General features: G+C 37.7%; 1 protein-coding gene across 1 annotated transcript in view; it reads right to left on the reverse strand.

Moving 5' to 3' along the window:
• Positions 1-589: 589 nt before the first annotated feature.
• Positions 590-23673, reverse strand: part of LOC145990493 (uncharacterized) — a 32568-nt gene continuing 9484 nt past the window's right edge. Inside the window, exons 5-11 of the mRNA XM_083126188.1 lie at positions 19242-20346; positions 15534-15826; positions 12131-12334; positions 9860-9981; positions 6343-6491; positions 2632-2774; positions 590-608 (exon numbers count right to left, since the gene is read on the reverse strand). Coding sequence (XP_082982314.1) covers positions 590-608; positions 2632-2774; positions 6343-6491; positions 9860-9981; positions 12131-12334; positions 15534-15826; positions 19242-20346 — 2035 coding nt within the window. The remainder of the gene's footprint in view (positions 609-2631; positions 2775-6342; positions 6492-9859; positions 9982-12130; positions 12335-15533; positions 15827-19241; positions 20347-23673) is intronic.

Consider the following 23673-nt stretch of genomic DNA (forward strand, 5'->3'; position numbering starts at 1 on the left):
TTGAAGCTCTTATTGGGTCAAATAAAGTGTATGAACATGGTGATGGATAATTTGCACGGTACAGTGGATCCCACTCTACAATCCCAGGAACAACGTATCAGAAGGATAAGTGGATAGAATAACATATAAATCTGCAAAGAATCCATTTTAAAATCTCCAAATTGTGATTGTAGTAATTCAAGAGCGATGTTCATCATATTATTTTCAAATGTCCTACTTATACTTTTCAGAAAAGAAACATTTTATTCAAAGTATTATAAAATGTGTTTTTTTTTTCATACATTTGACTTCATTTTTGAACGCAACAGATATTCGATATATTGTGATTGCTTTTTGAGACAAGCTAATATAAAATTGAATTTTTTAGGAAATGAACGAGTGAATGTAGTTATATGTAAACACGTTTCTTAAGAATATATTTCAACTTTTGGCAGAAATGTATACCTAAAGTGTGTCTTTTATGTGTTCAAAATGAAAATGTACACACACGAACAGGCGAGGAGTGAAAGTGTTAAATACTTATGCTACAAACAAACTAGCCTAACCTACTCGAAACATCTGGATGCTAAGAACACCAAACTTAATTCGATTAACTCACTAATTCAAACCTATGGGAAGGGGTTTACATTAACAAAGAGATTAAAAACACATTGGCAATAATAATGAAAGCAGCTTACATTAATTAATGAACACTAAGCAAAATGCAAGAGAATCTAGTAGTCCTCATGCAAAATCAGGACAATGCCGCTATTGTTATAAAACTCTTATAATTTATATTCCTTTTCGGTAGACAAGCCAGGTAATAGAAAATCTTAAGAGGTAATATATGATGCAAGTCTTTTCTCAGGAGATGTCGTAGGTTTCATGAATGTCAACGTGTGCTTCACCCTTTCCTAACGACATTATACTGCTAACTCTACATGAATGTGTATCGAAATCGTGCCATGTAAAATAGGTGTGTGTGTGTGTGTGCATATGAAGATATAATCACCCTGCAATCTAAACTTGGCCCAGATTACGAATTCCAGAAAAGCACTTAATCGTTGAAATGATGTATAGTTGAATTGGTACAACATTAATTTCACTGACATGCAAGTTTGGAATTATATTTTCCCTTGCACTTGTGACATTAATATCTCTCTCTCATACTTGTCAATACGAAGCATAAATTTAAAAAGAATGCAAATAGGTTACAGGAAATCACACTGACTGACTGTGCAAAGTTAAGAATTGCTATTCGTAAAGAGCAAATTTTAATTTTAGGAACTTCTGTGCAGATTTTAATTTTACATATCTTAAATTCTGGTGTGCACATTATTTATATTGTTCATTAATTACATCGCAATATTCATAAAGATCTTGGTCTCCTTGAGAAGGAGAATATAACATGCATTGTTTGCATCAGGTACTAAGGTACAAAAATTAACCACAAAATTAAAATTGAACGAAGTCGTAAAAATTCATTAATGGACATAATATTTATTTGACATCATATTTATCATCTTGCGCATAGTTCCTTTAAACTGAACATAAATATATTATTTGAGAATATAACTGAATATCTTGCTATTATGTCTAGATAATGAATACGTGACCTTTACACTTCGAAGTGCACAATTTCATACAACTTATGCACAACAATACGGACACATACATAGCAATTAACTTATTTTCGTGTTAGATAGTTGAATATATGTAGTTACAAATCAGTCATTTATCATTCAGCTAGGTTCACAAATTCTTAAATGTCGTACTTAGGGCTGGTTGAACACAAACGTTGTTTTCACTAACATGTTATTGTTATTGAATGTTGTATTTCATACAAATGCACACATTTAGTTGTCACTGATTAGGATATAACCATGTCAAATTTGCAATAACATGTAATATTCTTACTCTGAAATGAATACATTTACCGGAACTGTTTTTCGAAGAACTCGCTCACTCAAATACTCTATTTCTCCAAAACACACGAAAACGTCATCAGCCATTTTAGAACAACAAATTGAGGTCCGTAGTGTTACATGTGGTTGGTTGTAGCTATATTATTTTTCACAGAATATGTGTGTTCCTGGCAACCCTGGAACGCATCGCTTCACGACGGGATATGACGTCACAGATACGATCAAATGTTGTGTGTGGTTGCCAGCATACAGGCGGCAAAACGGGCTTTTTTGAACGACTGTAGCGCCGAAACGACGCACCAACGAGAAAAATGTTACTGAGAAAAGTTGTTTGTTTTGATGTCCTCTATATGAATCTGTGGTCCGTGGGCGCCATTAATATGACACCCTGTATAATCCTTGCTACAACTTTCTAGAATGACCGGCAAAAAGCATAGTACACAACTTGTTTAGCTATTCGTGTGAAATTGAATAGTTTAAAAGGCATAACTGAATGAGGAAATAAGATATTGCACAAAACACCAGATCGTGTTCTACTGGAGATCGATCATTAAAACGCGGTCCGGGGCTCCAATTCCAAAATGCTGGTCTCTCCAAAGTGGTTTCCTACGCAGGGGGAGTTTCCCAACGTCTCGAACAAGGAGTCGATAAAACGTTAATAAGATCATGATGGTGGGTATTATACAACGCTGTCAAACACAAAGATATAAACATAATCTCCACATACCTTTTATGAACCATGGTCAGTAGGCAGTGAGGACCCAGGTTTTTGTGGTCCCACAGTCGAACTTGGCCCTCCAATCCACAGCTGATAAGAAATGGAGCTTCCAGCACCAGGCCTGATACGTTCCTCTGATGTGCAGTAACCTCCTGGAATAGATCGACATAGAACGAAGGAATTGTTAAATGTAGAGTCTGTATTTTTAGGTAAATTATTAAAATTATTACTTGTAAATATGAATACAAATTCTGATCATGAAATTAGAATCTAAATACCGATATTTAATTCTAGGAAACGGATTTTAAGGTACTGCACCTTTCCAAAAATTATATCTGTTAGATACTCGTATTTAGGTTTCGATCTGATAATAATATGTTTTCATACCGATCGTTTGAGTTATGTATTTTAGGATACGAAATCAAGTAAAATGAACACACTTTGTTGCACCTTTTCGTGAGATTGGCACAGTTAAACCCTTTTTATCCTCTCTTTGATGCTTCAGCGCCTTATTCCTTCCTTTTCTTTCATGTTTTTTTAAAATATTGGACAGAAAGATAAATGATTTCCACTCTTCTTGAGAAGCTACATAAAATCCTACAGTCTCATTTTGTAGAGCAGAACTAGAGCTATATAATGGTATAATACAGGGTGGCTCAAAAAGTCAATTAACACCTCCGGTAAAAGGCCACTGCAGCGCGCAACATGGAAATGGTGATGACCAATCGTTATCAGGCCAAGGGGGAACCACATTGACGCTACTCGGGCGGTCGGCGGCCATCTTCATGTCCGCCATCTTGAATTCAACTTCAGAATTTTAAATGGGAAGGGGGTGATATGATATTTTAAATCAGGCTAGAATTTCACGAGAAATGCAATGGTGAAGGTTTTCTCGATCTATCTTTAACCAGTAAAAAGTTATGACTGAATTTTTGTACCAATTTGCTCCTTTTCGAGGTGTTGGAAAAATGTCTTAAAACTTGTTTAGCGCATCGGTAATGCATCGAGATCAAAGTGATGTCTAGGGAGAGAAGTTCGCATGCCATTGTATAAGATTTTAATCGGATACATCCACGAAGAGCTGTGCATTATGAATGGTTGTCGCGAACAATTTACAGTGTGACGCTTCCATTGAATTAAAAGTCCTTCACAGTGACAAGGCTAATGTTTATGTTCATAAGGAAGTTTATAAACAGAATATGTGACCCTTGTCATCTGATAACTAACTTTGGACAAAAACTGGTTCATAACGTTCCCATAAGTGTTCTGGTGTTCTTCCCTATTGAAAAAACTCTGTAAAAAGTACCTTGTTCCATAAGCAAGGATGAAAAAACCTGTTTATTTAACAAATCCAAGTAGCCCTAAGCACTTAAGGTTCCGTTGATGGAAAATTGACTAACCAATCGTATTCCACACAGCAGGCCACACCATTAACTTACCAGCACTAACCATTCAGCTTTGATCTGTCGAAAATGGGTTATCAGATAAAAAGCATCGAATATTCTGTTTATGAACTTCCTTATGAACATAAACATTAGCCTTGTCACTGTGAAGGACTTTTAATTCAATGGAAGCGTCACACTGTAAATTGTTCGCGACAACCATTCATAATGCACAGCTCTTCGTGGATGTATCCGATTAAAATCTTATACAATGGCATGCGAACTTCTCTCCCTAGACATCACTTTGATCTCGATGCATTACCGATGCGCTAAACAAGTTTTAAGACATTTTTCCAACACCTCGAAAAGGAGCAAATTAGTACAAAAATTCAGTCATAACTTTTTACTGGTTAAAGATAGATCGAGAAAACCTTCACCATTGCATTTCTCGTGAAATTCTAGCCTGATTTAAAATATCATATCACCCCCTTCCCATTTAAAATTCTGAAGTTGAATTCAAGATGTCTGACAAGAAGATGGCCGCCGACCGCGCGGGTAGCGTCAATGTGGTTCCCCCTTGGCCTGATATAATTGGTCATCACCATTTCTATGTTGCGCGCTGCAGTGGCCTTGTACCGGGGGTGTTAAGTGACTTTTTGAGCCAGCCTGTATAATCATTACAGCCCCTATAGTTCCCAAGATAATGTAGCAAAACCCGCGAGAGAAAACACAAACTTCAACAAAACCTATTCGGCAGAACCACAGTTCTCTACGCGGTCCGCGCGCTTTATATACAGAAGGCGCAGAAAAAGAGAACATTGAATAAAGGCATTTTATCAGCACCTTTTTGAAAGCATTTTCAGAACCTTTTTTTCCCATTCCCGACCATAATTTTGTACCTCAAAATCCTGTCCCTATTTATTTAACATAAAAACACATATTTCTCTATTTCTCTTAATGATTGTTTATAATTGCGTAAAATCTAGCTTTAAAACAATAGTGTGAAATTTGATTTTTTGTATAAAGAAACATTCTTTATTTGTGTAAAATCATTTTTTTGCAACAGTGATGACGCAGGAGCCTCGGGTTCGAATCAAGGCCTCAGCATGAGTGTTCTTTGTGACTGTGTCCCTTCATCAATTTCATCATATCATCACTCATCCTCATCTTCGCGATTAGCCAAAAGTGGAAGCAATGCTAAGTAAAATAAATCAAATAAATAAATAAATCAAGCAAGCAACAGTGAGAAAAACACAGAAGTCTTCAGGCATATTTTATTTGAATCTGCGCACTTTGATTGGGTTCAGAGGAACATACGAAGGTTGCATACTGAAATATTATATTTTATTAATGCACTACACTCCTGCAACGAAGAGTCAATTCCATGGAGTTCCGCCTTCCCGATGACGTAGTGGTAACGTCGTCGCCTTGTAATCAAGGGGTCTCGCGTTCGATACCCGGTGAAGGCACATAGTGGTTCGGATCCCACTTTAAACTGTAGGTCCAGTTCCGATTAGCCCTACTGTATGTAAAAGTGGTCTTAAAGCACAAACTCCATGGAGGTCCGTGTCAAGTAGTGACATGATCCGAGTGTTTTGGGGGCCTCCCCCATGGCGCAGTGGTAGCGTCATTGCCTTGTAATCAAGGGGTCCCGGGTTCGATACCCGGTGGAGGCACAAGTGGTTCGGATCCCACTTTAAACTGTAGGTCCAGTCCCGATTAGCCTTACTGTGCATAAAGTGGACTTAAAACAGCAACTCAATCCGAGTGTTTTGACGTAGAATGACCCGTACATATGTTACCTCAAAGGAGTAAATGAGAAGAAATAGGCAAATATACACTTCTTAGTCATTAGGGTATCCAAAAAGTACAATGCCCTTGCTACATACAGTAGATGGAAGTAGGCGCTCTTCATATTTATACGTCAAAGGAAATATATGCCTTTATTCTGTAAATTGACGATGTACTGTTCGTTTTGGAAATTAGGGGAGGGTAATTACTTAAATTTAGAAGTCAGAGGGGATGATCGCCTTCTTTTAGACGTCTGCCACCCATGGACGTCCGCAGGATTTTTTCCCGGGAGGGGCAAGGAAGGTATTTTTTTTTTCCAGGGGGTAAAAATGCACATTTTCCCCAATGATAGTGTTGTTTCCTCAAAGAAAATGCTAAATTTTGAATATATCATATTCATGCAATAATTATCACATGTTATTGTGTCTGAAATGAAATTATATGTGTGAAATATATAATTTTTGGTTGACTTTCATTTTCCAAGGGGTTACGCCCCCATCCCCTCTTCCGGACGCCCAAGCTGCCACCCAAAATACGCTCCACGTACCTTCAGAGGGGATCCCGTGCTGACGTCATACTGTCGAAGAACGCCCTTCGAAAAGCCAACGTAGAGATTTTTGTCGTCCATCACAAGGCACAGAGCAGGCAGCGTCTCTTGTATTGTAAGAACACACTGCGCAAACGCTATTAACCACACTGAAATATATTAATTTACAGTTAATGATATGATGCTTAACTTCAATAATAAAGCGGCTGATTCGAGTACCTTTTACCTTCATAAACTACGTAAGGGGTAGTTGGGAATTTCGTCTAATTCCATTTTGGCCATAGCCCACCCTCGTCCCTCTTGCTGCGACGCCCCTGATTCCCTAAGTTTCTTGAAATGTGTCCGTAAATAAAAATTATAATTATGGAGACGGTGTATGTTTTCATTGCTGCAGGAATATTGATAACTATACCCTGTCCCAGCTAACTGTAGAGCAGGGATGCGCATAGCGGCAGAGGAGGAGGAGGGAAATCGAGTGATGAAAGCTCAGAGTTGCCAACCGTACGGTCCTGACCGTACATGTAAGGAAATTTCATGGCATGTACGGACGTACGGTCCAGACCTTAGTCCGTACGCTAAATGTACGGCTTGTCAAAATTTGCACTTGCTGTTTTATCCCTAATATTTCCCTAAGAAATTCTTAAACCAATCGTACGGACGGAGACAAAAATACGGTTCGTTTGCCATGTGCGTACGGTATTATCGTTTTCAAAAGTTTGCAACGCTGACAGGGTAAAGAAAGGAAACCGGGTAACTCCAGTCGCCCATTACGCAATCCCGTTTCTCTCACTGCATTGGTGGAGCTGTCTTGCGTCACTACTTGCGCAGAGATTTGTTCTCGTTTGCCTGGTCTACAGTTAGCTGGTATGGGGTTTAAAAGATAATGCGTTTTATTTACGGACACATTTCAAGAAGCTTAAGAATATTAGTCGATTTTTTAAGACTATTTTCAATAATATTGAACAGACAGACATGATATTAGCATCATTTAAAAGATGAATATTTGAGGTTTTACACATACTTTAAAAGCATTCACTGTGCTCCAAACGTGTGGCAGGGCAGATGTCCAGGCAGTATTCCCATTCTCACCAAACCTTCTCAAGCATGTTGTGTGTGACGTCCGATGGCAGTTCCTCGGTCACCTGACCTCACAGTGAGCGAATTCTTCCCGTGGACTTTCATCAGAGACAATGTTTACGTTCCTCAACTTCCAAAGACAATGAGAAATGCAAAGATGCATCAACACCGCCATCGGGAACGTCACATAAGACATGCTTGAGAGGGTTTGACGAAAATGGGAATACTGCCTGTACATCTGCCCTGCCACACGTAGAATGAATGTATTTAAAGCAAGGTGGATTAATTTAAATCAGGTTGATTAAAAACGCGATTTAAATCAAGATTTAAATCAGGTGATTTAAATCACTTTAAATAAATAATTTGTAGAATTAAAAATAATGTACATAAAAATTTCCTAGATATCATAATCACTTTTGGTGAAAGTTCATTAATCTCGTAATCATTTAATGGTGTTTATTAGGCTCTTAGAAAGAAAAAGAAACAAAATAATTGTACTGACGAGGTGAAGCTCATACGAAAGGAACTGTAATATGTAAACACACTTAAACTCTCTTGATTTAAAATTCAATAATTTTTTTATGTAAAAATAGCAACATGTTGTGTAGAATAATATACAAAATACTGAGCATGTTAAACCTTAAGTACTGTCATTATCAGTAAACTGTAAATAATCATGACAGCTGATGTTTTGCAAGCTACCATTAAAAAATTGCCAAAACTCAGCTACAAATACTTTAAAAAATATTTTAAGTTACAATTACATTGTACATCCAGAATGTATTATTTTCACTGTAAGAAAAGTTAGTGAAATTATGTATTATAGTTTTATTAACACATTCAAGGAACATTTCTATAGTAGGTTCACCTATATAGTATCAGAAACAAGAAAAATGAATAATTACATATATTTTCCGATTAGCTTTAATCAAATTGTTCAAATATTTTACTAGAAAAAGCCTTTCTATTAACAAGCAAATCTATATGTATGGTGCCAAAAACAGTGACGTGCCCAGGATTTTCGAAAAGGAGGGGTTATGTATCTTTTTCCTTGGTAGCCAGCTCTCATTTTGTCATTTTTCTACCTTTGACGTTCTTTTTATTAGGAATGCTGGGCGAAAGTGGGGGTTATAAGCCCCATCAACCATCCCTTGAGCACGCCACTGGCCAAAAACCATTCCAGCAATTTTAAACGTGTTTTTTTATATATATATAAAAAATCGATTTAAATAAAAAAAATCATAAAAAATGATTTTTATCCACCCTGATTTAAGATCAGTGCAAAACTTTAAATATTCCTCTTTCATGTGATAGTAATATCATGTCTGTCTGTTCATTTAATTTAATTAATTTAAAATTTTGGGTGCGTCAGCACTAAGGCTATTTTGCACCCGTCACATTATACGAGGTCCAGCCCCTTATCGTTACACATAACAACTCTAACGTTGCATAACTAAAATCATAAAATATTAAAATCTTCTGACTTTCGTTAAAAGCTGAGGCTGTAAAGGAACACTCAGTACAAAGAAGGACAAAACACAGGACAACAAAAACAAAATTATACTGGCTATGGCGCCAGTCGCCAGAGCCTCGTTAGTCTGCAGTCCAGGGTGTACTACGTGGAAGTGAGGTTGACTATTGGGTGCACTACGTGGAAGGAGCACCCCTTACACCCCGTCTGTCTGTTCAATATTAGTAAAACTGTAGTATTATAAAATCGTCCAATAATGTGTGGACACGGTGTACGCTCTGGCCTTCCCCGATGGCGCAGTGGTATCGTCGTCGCCTTGTAATCAAGGGGTCCCGGGTTCGATACCCGGTGGAGGCACATGGCACAGTGGTTCGGATCCCACTTTAAACCGTAGGTCCAGTCCCGATTAGCCTTACTGTGCATAAAGCGGACTTAAAACACCAACTCAACGGTGTACGCTCTCTTTTAATGTTATGCTACACCTTTGAAGAATTGCATATGACCAGAAGTTTATTTTCAAGAGTTACCAACATTCTGTGATATGCAAGAGAGTGGTTTAAAGAAGAGTGCTAAAGTTAATGCTTGTTTTATGTGCTATGCCAGATCTGCTAGCAAGATCCAATCAATATAGTCTCTCAATTATAGATCTACCTGAATGTGCCATACCAGGCGAGATGTTGATTTGCGGTTCCATTGCGGAGAGATTATTCTGCAATGATTATTAGTGGCACCAAGTTTCTTATTATAATGACAGGATATCTTGTATAAGTGTGAATATGTAGTCCGTACAAGACGAAAAGTAAAATAAATAATAAATGAAATTTCTTTCTTATAGAAGCACACCCGTTGATGAGTCATTCAGTAGTTTGACTTGAGTATTATTTTGCTGCCTATAAGTGAGACTGGCTGTTAATTGTGGCAAGGCCAAAAAAAAATGTGACGTCACAGCCACATCTTGTTGCATCTCACCTTTGATTGCTTTGTCCAGACTTGCAGAAGCCAAGATTTTGCTTCTGACACAAACGTCAGTCACCGTACCCGTGTGACCGCTGAAAGTGTCCATTGTGGAGAAACCGCAGGCGTCCCAGCTTCTGAAATGGAAATTAGGAATCAATTGAAAGTGATAAAAATCAAGGAGTTATCAACTGGAATGCATAAAAGCTGTTAGTAGCTTTCAAGTTTGCTGATACTCGTACACATGCTTGGATATAGTGGTGTATTTAACAAGTGGGTCATCGGGTTCTACACCTCGCAATAGGGTGCGAGCAGTGGCGTGCCCAAGAGGGGGTTGGTGGGGGCAAGGGCGCCTGCAGGATTCTTTCTCAGTGGGGAGGGCAGAGTAAAATATCATATCTTGCCCTTCAGTCATATAACTTGTATTTTACTTATTATTATTATTATTATTATTATTATTATTAGTCCTATTATTATTATTTAACAAATTATAAAAAATTGAAATTGAGTGAACATACTTTGGCGCTGTTCACAAATTCCGATTTCGCTCCAAGAAACTGGATTCGTTTTGCTTCCGTTCCATGAACATCTATCACTTTCGTGATGTACAGTTCTTCATATTTTTGTACTTTTTTACGACGCATAAATATCAGAGACCACTTTATCTGGTATCTGGTATTTCCTAATTTGGATCGACATGGCAGTAATTGCTAGAACTTATAATCTGCAAGTCACATATAACAGTATCATTTATAAGAAAATATCCCCTCTCGAATTACATTGTATTTTGACAAATATCTCAGAGGGGGCCAAGTGCCCCTTCTGCCCCCCTCCTTGCGAGCGACCATGGGTGGGGTCATGATCCCCCTTTGGTCCAGTATTCACTAAAGAAGATCGCAAAATGAGGGATGACCACCAGAAGAAGTAACCCCTTCTTTTCGAAAATCCTCGTCACGCCACTGGATGCCAGAGAGTTTCGATTGGTTCGCAGAATAATGCAAATAGGCAAATAACGCAAATAATTAACACATTGAATTGGATTTGTTGATTGATTGATTTAGTTTATTTTTCCTTACTTTTCTGCCACTTTTGGCTAATGGCGAAGATGAGGATGAGTGATGATATGATAATATTGATGAAGAGACATTCGCAAGGAACACCAAATCCCGGACCGCGATTCGAACCCGGACCCCGCTCGTGGTAGAGCGCTGTGATAACCAATCCACCACGGAGGTTGGCTCGTTCAATCTCTCTATATATAAAAATTGATGTATGTGTGTATATATGTATGCATGTTTGTTCCGGCATAACTCTCGAACGCCTGGAACATATTCAATCAAACTTGGTACACATTTTACTTTCAGTCTGGAAAGAAATACTGTGGAGGTAAGACACCCCTAGGGATGGGTGTGGGAAGGGGTGACGTAAAAATAAAAAAACGACCGATATTAGTGTGGAATCCATAGTTTTCGGGGTCGCTAAGATCAATAGTGACACTCCCAATGCCGTTCAACTTCAGCTAGCATACAATAATGATAAAAGGATACAAAGCTATTTCGCAAATAGCATATGCACATGTAGGAGGCAGACAGTGGGGTAAATGTGGTGGAGTGTCAGTATCCATAAGTTAACATAATTTTCGAATCAGTATAGCTAATTTGTGTCGGCTAGCCTGACTTGTGAAGGTTAATCTTGAACTGTGTTTGGAAATGCTGATTTTTCTCTGTGCAAAGTTAAACTTTGAAGTAACTTTAAGAAATTGCGGTGCGTTCGTTATAAAACAACGACCTTTAATCATCCATGATTGAATCATAAAAAAAACGTGCAAACCTACATGGCAGAGTGGTTTGTACTAGGGATGGCCATTTTCGAAAAAAACTGTTCTTCGATTTTCGAAAATGAAATTTTTCGATATTTTGTTTTTTGCTTTTTCGAAAAAAAAATCGTTTCTCGTTTTTAGAAAAAACTTTTTCGGAAAAAAAATCATTTTTCGTTTCTCGAAAAAAAATTCGAATTTTCGTTTTTCGAAAAAAAACGCCTTTTCGTTTTTTCGTTCTACGAAATTTTTTTCATACTTCCATTTATTCGTTTTCCAAAAAAAAGATTTTTCGATTTTCAATTTTCGAAAAAAAAAAAAATAATAAAGTGGCTATCCCTAGTTTGTACAGCGCCCTACGATCCTGGGCATAAGTGTTCTTTGTGAACGTCCCTTCATAAATTTCATATCATCCTCACTGTCGCAATTAGCCAAAAGTAGCAGAAAGACAAAAACAAATCCAGACATGCCTGACTGTCGCGTCCGTGCTTCCAGTGAATATCTCGTGGCCGTCAGGATGGTATCGCACGACCGTTATGCTCCCGTTATGTCCCGACAGCGATGGAGGCATGGTCTTTCCTGTGTGCAGCGACAGGAAGTTGATTGTGGATCCGCAAGACAGCGCTAGAATCGAGCTGGAGCCGTCGTAGGCAGCGAGCCGATTGCGGCAGAATCTGCAAGATGAATACGGGATTGAAATCGAGTGAACAAGAAGGCCACATGAACAGGACAAAAAAAAGTTACGCAATGAACTTTGTTTTCGAGTGACTCTAGGGTCAATATCAAGCGAACAACAATACTATCTAGCCGACTTTCGTGGCGGAGTGGTTATTGCAGTTCTAATATATGACTATCTAAAAATAATATTTCTTTTCAAACCTTTAATATTTAAATAGAAATATATGGAGGTAAGAAAATGAAAGATAAATCCTTATATTTAATTAAATAATTTAATAATTTAACAAATGTACAGATGTGAAGTTTAAGTTTTTATTCATATTTCTCAGTAAACCATAATTTTCTACATTGCTGTTGACATGTGCATAAAAGTAACAGTAAATGTTGTTTTTATATTTTTTTCTTGAAACGTAACTGGGTGTAAGAAGCCGCCTTTCAAAAAAGGCCTGAAAAGTCAACCTCAATTCCACGTAGTACAGCCTGGACTATATTTTGCAGACTAACAAGGAACTGGCGTCTGAACTCACAGCCAGTATGATCCTCTGTGAGACTTTGTGGTGTCCATATGTGTTAGCGAATGTTCTTTCATCAATTTCATCTTATCACCCTTCATCCCCCTCGTCGCGATTAGCTAAATGTCGCAGAAAAGCGAAGTTAAACTAAACAAATCAATCAATGATTGAGTTGGTGTTTTAAGTTCACTTTATGCACAGTAAGGCTACTCGAGACTGACCTACAGTTGAAAGTGAGATCCGAACCATTATGTGCCTCCACCGTGTATCGAACCCGGGACCCCTTGATTACAAGGCGGCGACGCTACCGTTAAACCCTCAGGTAGGCCATAGGCGTAACTTGGCGGGAGCAAGGGGGCACCTGCCCCCTAAATTTTCAGGTTACTGATTACCAAAGTATTGAAGAGTCTATTTTATGATTGTTCTTATGTAAGTTTTTTAGCAAAATACTAGTGGACTTTTTTCGGTACTGAAAACTTGTCGATCCTGTCCTGTCTCCGAAAGTTAAGTCCCAAGTTTCATTCAGCCCCCCAAATTTAAGCCCCAGGATTGATTCTATCCCTGAAAGTTAAAGGCATACGAGACAGTCTTCGCCTGGCTTTTCCCTCCGAGTCAGTGTTGCCAACTTAGCTATCTTGGAGTCAGATCTGGCTCTTTCGTGCACTCGTTTGCCTTTGAACTGGGGCGCCCACCCCCGTGCCTCACTATGATGCCATCACTGGTTCCGGCCCACATAGACCAACATTTGCCATCATTATACATTTTGCACGTGACGTGATATTGTTATATTGGCTGCGTCGCCCCATCCCCTCTTATATCTCCAGCTACTCTTTTTTTTATAGCGCCGTGTTGACATAAAATTGGCATTATATAGTTATCAGGGAATTCTTTATTTTCGATTTCGTACGACCATGAGATGGGTGATGCCGCCGGATCTAGATGGTGAAAACTAAGAAAAAAATGTTATCAATTTAGAGTTAACGGTAATAGCAGCGCCCCAACCCTTTGTCAACTAACATTACTCCAGGAAGCACTTCGTAAATCTAACTCATTGAAAATCAGTTTTAACTCCATTTAAGGTGAAATTTAGCTCTTTGTACGCACGAGGTTTGGCAACACTGCCAGGAGGCAAAGAGAAATGCATTGGGCATATGGGAGTATTTCTTGGTTTGTTATCTTGGGAATATCAAACTTCCGATGGAATACAAAATGATGTCAACGGGAAGAGGGCAGTTTGAAGAAGTCATTGCCCAGCAGAAAAGTCGAAACTCCCATTTGATTAGCCGTAACTTGATGTTGAAATTCATTCGCCATCAGCAATATATGGAATTTAGAAAATTCTTATTCGTCATATTTTTATTGGTCGTATCTAGCTTAATAATCAACTTTGAAAAACATTTCGACCTGCCACATGTGGAGAAATTTATACTCTCTTGTACCTCCACGTTTTCTTCAGTAGCATTGCCCATTCCAACGATATTCAAATAAACGCACACATGCTGCGTAACTGTATCTCCTCGCCTTAAGTCCCAAGTTTGATTCTGCTCTTGAAAGTTAAGTCCCAAGTTTCCAAGTTTGATTCTGCTCTTGAAAGTTAAGTCCCAAGTTTGATTCTGTCCCTGAAAGTTAAGTCCCAAGTTTGATTCTGTCCCTGAAAGTTAAGTCCCAAGTTTGATTCTGTCCCTGAAAGTTAAGTCCCAAGTTTGATTCTGCCCCTGAAAGTTAAGTCCCAAGTTTGATTCTGTCCCTGAAAGTTAAGTCCCAAGTTTGATTCTGCCCCTGAAAGTTAAGTCCCAAGTTTGATTCTGCCCCTGAAAGTTAAGTCCCAAGTTTGATTCTGCCCCTGAAAGTTAAGTCCCAAGTTTCCAAGTTTGATTCTGCCCCTGAAAGTTAAGTCTCAAGTTTGATTCTGTCCCTGAAAGGTAAGTCCCAAGTTTGATTCTGTCCCTGAAAGTTAAGTCGCAAGTTTGATTCTGCCCCTGAAAGTTAAGTTCCAAGTTGGATTCTGCTCTTGAAAGTTAAGTCCCAAGTTTGATTCTGCCCCTGAAAGTTAAGTTACAAGTTTGAGTCTGCCCCTGAAAGTTAAGTCTCAAGTTCGATTCTGCCCCTGAGAGTTAAGTCCCAAGTTTGAGTCTGCCCCTGAAAGTTAAGTCCCAAGTTTAATTCTACCCCTGAAAGTTAAGTCCCAAGTTTGATTCTATCCCTGAAAGTTAAGTCCCAAGTTTGATTCTGCCCCTCCAAAGTTAGGCCCCAAGTTACGTCCACGAGGGAGGCCCAATCAATCAACGAAAAGTAGCTGTTACAATCGTTTCTTTTACGTGAAAAAGTAACCGCAAGTTAATTTTAAATGCTGCCTAGAAATTACTTTATCGTGCAGTGTATAATTCATGCAAGAACCTTAATCTTGAGATAGAACAGTACATATGCTGACCAAGGCAGTCTATATTTCAGTAAAAAAAAAAAAAAGAACACCGAACAACTTTACGTTTCAACCTCCTATCAGGATCTTCCTCAGATTTGAAATCAAATTAAGCAAACTAATTTGGTTTCAAGTCTGAGGCCTGATAGGGGGTTGAAACGTAACCTTGTTAGGTGTCTTTTACTACAATATAGACTGCCTTGGTCAGCATATGTAGTGTGTTTTTCTGTCATGAAAACAAGGCTTAATCGCATTACCACTTACTCTTTACTTAAGCAGACGGTCTTGAGAAGATGAGCATAAGGATTTCTTCCCGCAAGACGTTGCGCGTCCTCATATTGACATCTCTTCAGGACCTCGCAGACCGCTTCCATCCCGAGATCCGTGTCCGAGCGACCACTCCGAGAAGACTTGAGGCTTCGTCGAGTGGTGTCACCAAGGGAGGCGACGTTCATTCCACTCTCTTTCGACACTTTGCTCCTTGTAGAACTCTTGGTATCCACAGCGACTTCCCCGCTGAAGGGATCGGGGTTGTTCCAATCGGGGCCAATGCTCGCCTGGAAATGTCCGTTCTCAAAAATGTATGAAGAATATATATGATAAAGACTCACTTTTCAATACCGCCACACTCAGTGCTCCAAGTGCAAATTCCTGGCTGGGAGATGCTTGTTACTTTCAAAAGTAACTATATAAGTTACTTTTAGTTACTTCACCCTGTATTACCATTAATTTGCTTAAACAGTAACTCATATACAGCTATTGTTACTTTAAAAAGTAACTAAGTTACTTTTATAGTTACTTTCGGTAACACTGGTCAACAGCCAAAATGCGACATGAGTGATATATACAATTTCTAGTCAATATTGGTCCCCTAAATACGAAACTGTCATTAAAAATCGCAATTGACTAATTATAATTGAGTTACAGGGCATTGTTGATTTGGAAAAGTTCCCTATATATATGGTATTGCATAGCTGTAAGAAGTAAATCTTTAGTTGTTTATTTTCTTATCTTATCTTTATTTATTTGTTGTAAGGAAAGGGGGAACTGTTCAAGACCAGCCACAAAACCTCTTTATTCATTGTTTTGTGAGGTGTTCATTTGTGCAGACGTGATTGTGGCTTTATAAAACTAGGTTGAGTGTGTGCATTTATCGAAGATCGTGTTTGCGTATTACGTGGTCCGTTTCTGGTAAGGTTGGCATTTAATTAAATTGCTGAGTGATTTGGCAAAAAATGCCACTTAAATGCATTAACAATGCTAACAATTTCTGTTATGTTTGTGGTCAAATTGTGTTTTCTGGACAGCGGAGAAATATTACCCCTGCTGTAAGAACAGCGTACAATCTGTATTTCTGTAAATACTGCAAATTCGAAGATGAAGATAAGACTTGGGCTCCACATTTCTGTTGTAAGACCTGCTACACGAATCTGCTGGACTGGTTGAATCACGGAAGACCATCGATGCCATTTGCTATTCCCATGATTTAGTTGGAGCCCACCAATACAACGTATGTCCAATACTAAAAAGAAGACAATTGTATTTTCAAATATTCGTTCTGCTACTCGTCCTGTGGCACATAGTAATGAACTACACCCCCTGAATCCTATTCTGTTGTCTCACAAGACGAACCGTACGATCCACAACCTTCCACGTCTACAGATCCTTGACTTTGCAGGTGAAATTAAACTTACAGAACAGCACAAGGTTAGCCAGAGTGAAATTAATTATTTAGTGGGAGATCTTGAACTTTCAAAAGTCAAGGAAGAGCTATTAGCCTCCAGACTTCAACAATGGAATTTTCTGGCTAGTAATGTGAAGGTGTCATTTTATCGTGACCGTCAGAAAAAGTTGGAAGAGTACTTTTCTTCCGAAGGAGATCTGATATACTGCAGTGATATAAATGGTTTATTGGGGCTATGGGCATTAAGCACATCTGTGAGGAGTGGCGGTTGTTCATAGAGGCATCGGTATTAAGTCTAAAAGCTGTACTGCTTCATAACAGCAATCAATTGGCGTCAATCCCTATTGGTTATTCACTGCAATAGAAAGGATTGTATGATAGCCTAAAATTCCTCCTTCAATCAATTAAATACAACAACTACAAATGGAAAATATGTGCAGATTTGAAAGTCATTGCTATTTTAACTGGACTCCAACAAGGATATACCAAATATTGCTGTTTCCTCTGCGAATGGAATAGCAGAGACAGAGCTTCTCATTTCATTAAAAAGGATTGGCCATTACGTCAAAGTATGGGAACTGGAAATATGAATGTGCAAAATGAACCTTTTGTTGAATCTGAAAATATTATACTTCCTGCACTTCATATAAAGCTTAGACTGATCAAAAACTTTGTCAAAAAGTTCGATCGAAACTCTTTGGCATTCAAATATCTACTTAACAAATTTCCAAAAATCAGTGAACAGAAGATCATGGAAGGAATTTTTGTGGGCCCTCGAATTCATGAACTTCACCAGGAGGAGATCTTCGAACACCTGCTAAGTGATGTTGAGAAAGGTGCATGGAGTTCTTTCAGAGAAGTCTCTTGGGAAACAAACGTGCTGAAGACTATGAAAAACTTGTAAATCATTTGGTTTCATCGTATCAAAAATGGGTTGCAATATGCCCCTTAAATTGCATTTTCTACACCCTCATCTCAATTTCTTCCCAAAAAGTTGTGGGGAAGTAAGTGATGAACACGTTGAGCGTTTCCACCAACAAATATCTGTAATGCAGAAAATATACTAAGGGAAATGGAGTACAGGAATGCTTGGCGACTATTGCTGGACAGTAACCAGGGATGATCCTGAACTTCACTACAAGAGGGAAGCAAAGATGAAGCAGATTGAATCCCACGTAAGTAGTAAAGAACAAACCATACAGTAGTATAGTAGAATATATGTATTTTGTGATTAATGTAAAAACTTTGATTCATGAATTTACTTGGAAAAGGCAAATGGAAATGTACCCACGTTTTGTACTGTTCGTGTAATACAGTTAAAGCGTAAAAGTCATATGCACACCAAGCATACGTCATTCCACTATGTTACAACATTGGGAAACCCGACTTTTCGAGAATTCCTCGTATAATTCTTAAACCGGAAGTCGAGTGGCATTTTCATTGTCAGTTTCGTGTTCAGCATCATGGATTGTTAATGAAAAGTTAATTTTCATCCATGTCGCAAAAAAATAATAATTTGTTGACCAGTGTAATCTTTAATTTGTTTAACAATAAACTTTTACAGATATTGTTACTTTGAAAAGTAATTATAAGTTACTTTTACAGTTACTTTACTTTACTCAAATTGTAACTCATTTTCAGATATTGTTACTTTAAAAGTAACTCTAAGCCACTATTTACTTTACTCTCGAAAATCTTTGATTTGTTTAAAAAGAAACTCATTTTCAGCTATTGCTACTTTAAAAAGTAATTATAAGTTACTTTTACAGTTTCTTTACTCACATTACTCTAGATCATCTTTATTTTGTTTAAAAAGTAACTCATTTACAGATATTGTTACTTTAAAAAGTAATTCTAATTCACTTTCATAGCACTTTACTCTAGGTAATGTTTAATTTGTTTAAATAGAAACTCGTTTACAATTATTATTACTCTAAAAAGTAACTGTAAGTTACTTTTACAGTCACTTTACTCTAGATATGCTTTATTTTGTTCAAAAAGTAACAATAAGTTACCTTTACAGTAATTTGACTTTGCTGAAACAGTAACTCATCTACAGTTATTGTTACTTTAAAAAGTAACTCTAAGTTACTTCTACAGTTACTTTACTCTAGGCGGCAAAACCGTTAGTTACAGGTTGTTTGTGTGTCTCATTCAATTGTATTTATATTATAAAACATGTACCCTGATAAGGGTTAGGTGGGACAACAGAATAAGCTGAACCTCGCTCGCTGAATCAAGTTGTTGTAATAGTTGTTATTATTATTATTATTAGTGGTTAAACGAACCTGACACTTGTTGATTTCCTTGCTGATCCGTTTCTTCATTTCCGCATTACTATCTTTCGTCTTCACAATGTTATCCCAGTATTGGTTAGTTTCCATCATGTTTTTCTGGGCTGCTTTGCTCAACTTTGATAAGAGGATGTAGTTTGCCCTTACAGGGAAGAACTGCAGCTGATCCAACGTTTGCTGTTTGCCTTTCCCTTTCGGCAGTATGATCACCTTTATTTTCTTCTTCTTTGGTTCCCCTTCTGCTGGTTTACCCTTGGCGCCTTTTTTCTTCCCTCCTTCCCTATCTTTCCCCCCATCCGTTTCACTGTCGGCTTTGGTTTCGTCTTTCTTTGTTCCTTTCTTACTTTGGTCTTTCTCTTTTGTTTCTTTCCCTCTTCCATCAACAGTCCTTCCTTTCCCATCTTGTTTCTCTTGTGTCGATGCTTCTTTTCCTTTCAGCTTTGTAGACTCTTTACCACCTTCCGTTGCCACTTTTCTCTCTCTTCCATCTACTCCTGTTTTCACAGCCTTTTCATGTATGCCTTTGCCTTCTTTTGCTTCACCCACTGGCGCCCTCTTAGCAACAGTTACATCAGTATCACCTTCCATTTGCCTACCACCTTTTTCTTCTTTAGTCAATCCACCCTCTTTCATCTTCTCTGTTAGTGAATCAGACTTCTTGTCGCCCCTCGTCGTGCCTGCCTTACTTAGCCTTTCAACTTCTTGCGTTTCCATCTCTTCTTCTAGTTTTTCAATCTCTTCGCCCCCTTCCTTCCTCAATGTTTCCCCTTTCTTGTCCTTTTTCTTCCCCTTGACTTTCTTACCAGCTTCTCCGTCTCCTTCCGTTGTCTTGTCAATCCCTTTCTTCATTTTCCTTTCAGAAGTATCTCTCCCATCCTTCTCTTCCTCTCTTCCAATCGTTTCATCCGTTCCTCCTTTCAGTTTCTTCTTTCCCTTAGCTGTTGGAGAGGTTTCCCCAGTTTCTGCTTGTTTCTTTCGAACCTTTCCATTTTCTTCGCTCTCTTTCCTCACATATTTCCTTTGCTTTCCTGTTTCATCTTTCCCGTCCTTTTTCTTTTCACCGTCTTCCAATGTCACCGCTTGTCCTCCTTCTGGGAACCTATTGGTACAATAAATAAATGCTCTGCTAACGAAAATTTTACTATCGATTAGAAGTCCGAGCAGAGGACAACCTCGTATAAACAAAGCCAAAACTAAATATATGACGCTAGCAAGTAAAGAAGAAAACAGCAAAAGAAAATGACAAAATTAATGAAGACAGAGTTTTAGAGATGCGATAGATTGAAGTACTTAGGAGCAGGTCCGCATTTACGCGCAGGCTATCTAGGCTGCAGCGTATGGGCCCGCATCACAAAAAAAAAAAAATGTTTAAAAATTTTAAATAAGAAATAAAAAATGCACTTTTTAAAATTTCAGAGGACAAAGAAGATTCAGGACAATCACGTGTTACTGCTCTAAGTTTGCATAACAAAATGTCAAAGATGGAAACGGGGTCTACACAGTATTTTGGGATGATATCTTGGGACAAGGAAACAAAACTGGTGAAACTCTGCAGGGAGATTTCCTCCCACCAACAATCTTATCATAAAAAATCCCCCCTACTAAAAATTTCCAGGGGGGGGAGAGTTTTTGTTATAACATCAAAAATAAGCAATAAGTTTCGACTTAAAATATACTTTTCTAAAATTAATATCGAAAGCACACACAAAGTAGTGTGTTTATCAGTGTTGGATGCTTTCTCTCTCTCTCTCTCTCTTTTCTCAAGGGATCGATAACAGATCTACACCAATAAGAATATACGCACAATAAAAGTAAATCGAGACTACGAAATCTAATTGATTTACATTCATAGAAAGCTAAAACTAAATTAAAACTTATACATAATACAACTGTCTCAACTATTTTTATTTTATGCACATCTTGAATCAGTTAGTAAAGGAATTAATTTGCTACTTTATAAATATCTGATATATATAGTAAAAGTAACAAATTAATTCCTTGATATGCATTTAATAGTAATGTATTTTTAAATATTTAGCAATTTACATTTATATTTAATAACATAAATATTCATGTCATATAATCCAGCTGGAATTTTCCATTGGTTCCAATTGAAATTTCAATTGGATTGAATTGGTTTCAGTTGGTCTTAATTGGAATGAATCGGATTCTATCGGATGCCTAATACAGCTATCGGAATGTATTGGTTTCAATTGGAATCTCAACTGAAATCAATTGGAAAATCAAGACAATTTCCTATTGGTGAATTGTATCCAATTGTAAGTTTGTATATATTGTAGAATCAATATGCTATAAATTCATTTATTGACTGAAAGCATAGGTAGTTTAATTCTTGACACCACATTTCCTGTAATTTAGTAGTACCTTGGAAAAACAGCACACTTGATTTTAATTTCTTCTGAATTCTAATGCATACTACTGAAGTCAGATGTATCTTAACAAATACCTGAGAAGGACTCTTTCTTAAGAACCAACTCAACTTTAAAGCAACTAGTAGTTGGAATGAATGTTCACATTAATTCTTGTTATTTTCAATATGGAATTTCCATGGTTAATGTTATGTGTATGTAATGCAATTGGAATAATGAGCAATCTTTTGATCAACTAAGTCGATCTTGACAGTGTTTTGTTTATTTATAACATTTTGAGGTGTTGTGGGTCAGATTCTTTGTTTAACCTAATTTTTTGCTGTTTTCGCATGTATATAGGAAGAACAACATGCCAATTTATGACTGAAGCAGCATGTTTTTCAATTATCTATAAGTGTGTTAAACACAATGAAGCTACAGAGTTAAAAACGTGTTCATATATTTGAAAAAACATGTATGTGAAAGTTTTTTTCTAAGTTACAAATTCCACATGCTTTACCAGAGATTTATTTTAGTTGTTTTATTTGATTTCTCCATTGCATTTACAGTTGTATAGATAAGAATTTATCATAAGCAACATATTGAAAACAATAAAATACTTTCCAATAGAAACCAATTCATTACAATTGACCAATCGGTTCCGATTTACCAATCGGTTCCGATAGACCAATCGGTTCAGATAGACCAATCTGTTCCGATAGACCAATCGGTTCAGATAGACAAATCGGTTCCGATAGAGTGTCTACAAATTCATATTGGCTATCGGAACAAATTGGAAAAATTTCCAGATGGGAATAATTGATATATATGTATATATAGCATATGCGTATGTGTCTATGTTAGATTAAGATATCCCCCCCCCCCACCAGTCTTCACTGATTTCGCACCCTGATGAAGAGGTACGTATTAAGAAGATAGGAAAGAAAGATCTGGAGAAACATCTTTGGAGCAGTTAGAGATAATGGAATGGAAAGAATAAGATCAAACACAGGTAAATATTGTGGTAGGCATTAAGACAGGACGAAAAAGATGGTTGAGAATGGAAGAGGAAATACGTAGTAAGACGGAACTAACAGGAAGACCATGGAGGAGATGGGTTGACGATGTTGAAGGTGGCTTAAGGAAACTGGAAAGGAGAAGATGGAAAAAGAAAGTGGAGGAGAGAGAAGAACGGAGAAGGTTGTGTAGAAGGGGAATACCCTTTATGGGTTGTATTGCCAAAGAATGAGTAAGTTAAAAGTCTAAGAAGATAAAACACATTTGAGGGGGAAATCTGTATAATTTGAGAGTTTTTAATTATTTAAAATATCTCCTTTCCCAACTGTACTGAAGAAGAACGTCGAAGAAATTAGTAAACTGCTCGATTTTCGGGTGGCAAGGGGGCAACTGGCCCGTCCGCCAATTTATTCCACCAAGTTATGAGGAAATAAATAAATAATCTACATCAAATATTGTGTCTATCATGTGTCAAAAATAGCTATTTCTGGAAAGTATAAGTAACTCCTACATTACATTTATCATATTTTCAAATGAACTCTTCATCCACTCCTCCAGTAACAGCACTGAAATCTCGTCTAACTGCCCACGAAATAGAAAAAGCTATACTCCCTCAAAAAGTGTTCATGATGATGGCAAATGTTCATAATTAAATAATACAATTTACAAGATTCACTCGAAAATTTAATAACAGAAAGCGTAGAAAAGTTCTGATATGGTTACGGCTATCGTGGTGTCACCCTATTCATTCTAGCGCCATCTATTGATTAAGTTGGTATTTTAAGTCCACTTTATGCACAGTAAGCCTAATTGGGACTGGACCTACAGTTTATAGTGGGATCCGAACCACTATGTGCCTCCGCCGGGTAAACTAGCGCCATCTACTTCGCTGCACTTTTTGACACTCGGTGTAGTGCAGGTGTATCCCGATGTCAGGTTCGTGCAAGGAGATGTTCAACCAAGTAGACGTATAGCGATGTTCAAGTTCAGCAGATTGAACAAAATGCCTGTCTGCTGCTTTAAACGTTCATTTGATTAGT

The sequence above is a fragment of the Lepisma saccharinum genome, chromosome 7 (assembly GCF_977018435.1).
Source record: "Lepisma saccharinum chromosome 7, izLepSacc3.1, whole genome shotgun sequence".
In the NCBI taxonomy this organism is placed as follows: Eukaryota; Metazoa; Arthropoda; class Insecta; order Zygentoma; family Lepismatidae; genus Lepisma; species Lepisma saccharinum.